The 4,703-nt window shown below is 30.1% G+C and overlaps 1 protein-coding gene across 1 annotated transcript; it reads left to right on the top strand.

Annotated features, from left to right (window-relative positions):
• The first annotated feature begins 1,085 nt into the window (after positions 1 to 1,085).
• LOC131595069 (probable xyloglucan endotransglucosylase/hydrolase protein 23) lies at positions 1,086 to 2,628 on the top strand. The gene is made up of 3 exons (XM_058867311.1): positions 1,086 to 1,458; positions 1,590 to 1,783; positions 1,875 to 2,628. Exons 1-3 carry the CDS (start codon positions 1,189 to 1,191, stop codon positions 2,272 to 2,274), a joined length of 864 nt encoding a protein of 287 aa, XP_058723294.1. The 5' UTR covers positions 1,086 to 1,188; the 3' UTR covers positions 2,275 to 2,628.
• The last annotated feature ends 2,075 nt before the right edge of the window (positions 2,629 to 4,703 follow it).

Raw genomic sequence — 4,703 nt, 5'->3', positions numbered from 1 at the left:
TTATTCGCAATTTTAATAGTTCATAGACACTAGTTTGTCATTATTTGTCCTTTGATTATTATATATATATATATATATATATATATATATATATATATATATATATATATATATATATATATATATATATATATATATATATATATATATATATATATATACATATATATATATACATATATATATATATATATATATATATATATATATATATATATATATATATATATATATATATATATATATATATATATATATATACTACCTCTGAACTTATTTATAAGCAAATATTCTCTTTTTAGGTTCATTGAATAATGAATGTATCTTGTCTTTTATGTAGACTAGATACATTCATTATTCAATGAACCTAAAAGAGAATTTTTGCTTATAAATCAGGCCGGAGTAGTATATATATATTTAGTTTGTTATTAAAAAACATTTGTTTTTAGAGCACAAATCAGCCTGACTTTTTTATTAAACAATTTCATTCTCTTATGGATTTGTAAAGCTCTCTATTATGGAGGTGGTCTTTTATTGGGAATATTCCCCATACCAATTGTAATTTTTATGAGTTTGACAAAAACCCTTTGTTTTAGTTAAATTAGGTTTCAATTGGTGGATAATTTTTCCCCGAACTTTTTGCCTCCCCTTTTGTAATCTTGTTCGGTGAACTTTTGTTCTCATGAATATAACTTGCTTAAAAAAAAAAATTTATGCATGTGAATTTGTAGATTTTCTTTAAATCAAAAAATCTTAAAAACTAACATATATATAAGTGAAAGCGAATAAAATTATAACTAAGATTCTAAATTTTTTATGTTTTTATTTTGATATTACATATTAAAAAAAAATCCTAGAAATGAAAGTTGCATGCCGTCTAATAAATGATTGATGTCGTCTCATAGTAAATTTTGAAAAAAAAATTTAAATATAAAAACTATATCACAAAAAAAAAGTATATATAAATCATCATATCAAAATCACTAAAAAAAAATTGCACGTATGATATGTTTTTTTTAAAACGAAAAATACAATTAAATCATAATAATTATCAATCTGCACTCTATATATAGCTTCAAAACTTTGCATGCATTCATCAAATCATCACTTAACATCTACTGTCATCCTCTTAATATTTCTCTCTCTTTCTATAGCATTGGTTGCAATAATATTCTAAGTTGTTTTGAAATGAAAATGAAAGGTTCTACATGGTTTCTTCCCCTTGTTGTAGCCTTTCTTTTTGTGGATGCATCCGCTGGTAACTTTAATCAAGACTTTGAAATAACATGGGGTGATGGTCGTGCAAAAATTCTTGAAAATGGACAGAGTCTTAGCCTCTCTTTAGACAAAGCCTCTGGCTCTGGATTTCGCTCCAAAAATGAATACTTGTTTGCAAAAGTTGATATGCAACTTAAACTTGTGCCTGGTAACTCTGCTGGCACTGTCACTACCTATTATGTAAGTATTTATTATTTTTGTAGGCAAGTCATACTAACTGAAAATGGCCAGGCATGTTTTTTTATAATTTATAGTTTCATCATATAATAAGGTTGCAAACTAATATGCATGTTTATTTGTGATTGTTGCAGCTATCTTCTCTAGGGCCTACTCATGATGAAATAGACTTTGAATTTCTTGGTAACTTGAGTGGTGATCCTTATACTCTTCATACAAATGTATTCACACAAGGAAAAGGCAATAGAGAACAACAATTCCATTTGTGGTTTGACCCCACCAAGGACTTCCACACTTATTCTATTCTTTGGAATCCTCAAAGCATCATGTATATTAATTACATACTTTTATTCACTATTTTTTTTTTTTATTTTTTTTTTTGAATTCATATAATCAACTTTTTTTTTTGTTTCATATAGATTCTCTGTAGATGGAACACCAATTAGAGAATTCAAGAACTTAGCATCAAAAGGGGTTGATTTTCCAAAGAACCAACCAATGAGAATATATTCTAGTCTATGGGATGCTGAGAATTGGGCCACAAGAGGTGGGCTTGTCAAAACAGATTGGTCCCAAGCCCCATTCACAGCCACATATAGAAACTTCAATGCTCAAGTTTGTGTTTGGACTTCTTCTGGCTCTTCTTGTTCTTCCAACAAATCTCCATCGTCTTCATTATCTCAATCATGGTTGAGAGAATCATTGGACTCAAATGGATTAGCTAAAGTTCAATGGGCGCAAAAGAATTATATGATTTATAATTATTGCACTGATACTAAGCGTTTTCCACAAGGACCCCCTTCCGAATGTCTTCCTTAAACATTATTATGTGATTTTATAAAAGGCTCGGATTTAGATTCTCTATGATTGTTGTACCATGCAATGATCTCTAGAATGATTAAATTTAGAGATTGTTGCACCGTACAATAATTATAGAGAAATCCTATTCAATAAATCTCGTACATATCGAATATGTGAAAAATATGTTTAACTTCTTTCTCTTGTGTAAATTTACAATTAAAACTATATCATAAATTCATATACATGTATTGTACATTTCTACCTTGTTTGTGTTTGAAAAAAGACATGCTTGATATTCATATCAATAAATTGAGAAATTGTATATTGTATTGTTCAAAGTTAATATTATTTAAATTTATATTTTTTGTGGTATTTTTTAGTTCAGTTTATTTTTATTATTGAAATGCTTAATTAATACATCTTCGTTGTCTTCAAAAGATCAGAAAGAGATTAAAAATTATATTTTTTAATTTTGAAAAAAAAATCAATTATTATTGATAATCAGCCAAATTAGGCTTATTTACATTGTGGATAAAGGTGGGAATAGGTCAGGCCAATTAATAGAGGCCTACGGCCTAGCCGATACACGCTAAGGCCAGGACATATTTTTTTCTTAAATAAAAAAGGCCACGCCAATGCAAATAAACATTCAATTTCAGTGTATTTTTTTATTCTCTAATCTAGTTAAACAATAGTTTAATTGTTTATTTACTTATGTTCAAACGATATAGGCTTTTTAAGTAGGCTAATAGGTCAATCAAGCCTTTGAAAAGGTCAGGCTCGGGCCAAAAAATAAGTCTATGACAAGCTATAGGAAAGGCTTAGGCTTTAAATTTTTTAGAAGGTCAGGCTCGGGCTTAGCAAAGCCTAACTCGACCCAACTTATTCCCATCCTTAGTTATGGGTTTCTTTCTTGGGCCCAATGTTTCTATTGATCCTAATACAATTACTTTGCCTAATAGTTTGAATGTCCATATAATGGGCTTTGCAATTTTTATTTCTTTTGACATAACGGATCGAGCTCTCTTCTAGGCTCATGAGGGATTTTCAGATTTTTCTCACCAATAAACCAATGTTAGTTTTACCTCCTATTGCGCCACTTCTATCTTCGTACCATACCCTAATTCCTTCTTCATCATCCTTCCCTTTGAGGCTATGGTTCATATGCTTGTTCACCATATCCACAATGCTTTTACAGTCTGTGTACACATTAACCAGTTTCACCTTCACTTTCATTACAATTTCGAGTGTGTTAAGTATGTCATTTCTCCCGCTGCTATAAGATTTAGATAGCCTATTTGCTACCAAGTTGTTTCAGCTAAGTCGTCATTACTTTCAGTTGTAAAAAAGCCAGAACATGTGGACTTTATTATTGGAAAAAAGCCATAAGGCTAACAAGCCATCAGATCCAAAACAAGGAAACAAAACATGCCCAAATAAAAGGGCCAAAGGAAAATAAAAAATCACCTAAAAGAATCAACCTTCTAACTTGGTGTTTAGACCATCCCCTTGAATCAATGAAGGTAACCTAGTCTGCATCAACATCTGAGTCATAATCATGTTTTTGCTCATAAATTTTCTTCAATGACTTCATCTTTGTCACATACTTATTTCTAGTCACATATGCTCCAACAGATGGTCCAACATTTGTCTCCATCTTGGTTTCAGAATTCTTTAATTTTGGGCCCTAGCCTTCTACCCAGAGTTTTTTTCAGCATTTTAGCTTTTCCAGATTATTGACTCGTTTTTTAAAAAGAATGGAAAGTAAATAATATTTTGAGTCTAAGAGAGGAAGAAAAAAAGGTGTATCCTTGCTTATAACGGTGGACCAGATAAAAAGAAAATTTGCAATCAACCTAATTTCACGTGCACTATAGACCATTCAAGAGAGACATTTTCTTGTTCTCCTTGCACGCCTCCCTAGATTTGACTGCTATAGAATCTCAAGTATGCAAATATCAAGAGCAACTCTTTATTTTTCAAATTAATTTGCATCAAAAGCTTTAGTGAATATGTCAGCCAACTATTTCTTAATTATTATATGCTCAAGATTCACAACTTCATTTTCCACAAGTTCCTTGATGAAATGATGACGAATGACAATGTGCTTGGTTCTACTATGTTGAACAATATTATTTGAATTATTAATAGCATTCAAGTTATCACATAACAATGTCATTACATCTTGTCTCGCATTGTACTCCTAACATTTGTTTCATCTAGAGCAATTGAGTGCAACTGCTCCATACAACAATATATTCAGCTTCAGCAGTAGTCAATAAGACACAATTTGTTTTCTTGCTAAACCAAGATATTAAGTTGTTTCCAAGAAAAAAAACATCCATCAAATGTGTTTTTTCTATGATTTTCACTTCCACTCCAATCAGCATCACAATATCTTACTAGTATTTAATTTATACTATGTGAATAAACAATATCATAGTCAC

The sequence above is a fragment of the Vicia villosa genome, linkage group LG4, assembly GCF_029867415.1.
Source record: "Vicia villosa cultivar HV-30 ecotype Madison, WI linkage group LG4, Vvil1.0, whole genome shotgun sequence".
NCBI classification, from domain to species: domain Eukaryota; kingdom Viridiplantae; phylum Streptophyta; class Magnoliopsida; order Fabales; family Fabaceae; genus Vicia; species Vicia villosa.
This window is presented reverse-complemented; position numbering and strand designations above follow the sequence as displayed.

Excerpts from the sequence above, each read along its gene's own strand:
- LOC131595069 (XM_058867311.1), top strand. The coding sequence starts at position 1,189 with ATGAAAATGAAAGGTTCTACATGGTTTCTTCCCCTTGTTGTAGCCTTT. Across the intron at positions 1,459-1,589 it reads GCACTGTCACTACCTATTAT|CTATCTTCTCTAGGGCCTAC; the intron begins GTAAGTATTTAT and ends TGATTGTTGCAG. Across the intron at positions 1,784-1,874 it reads TGGAATCCTCAAAGCATCAT|ATTCTCTGTAGATGGAACAC; the intron begins GTATATTAATTA and ends TGTTTCATATAG.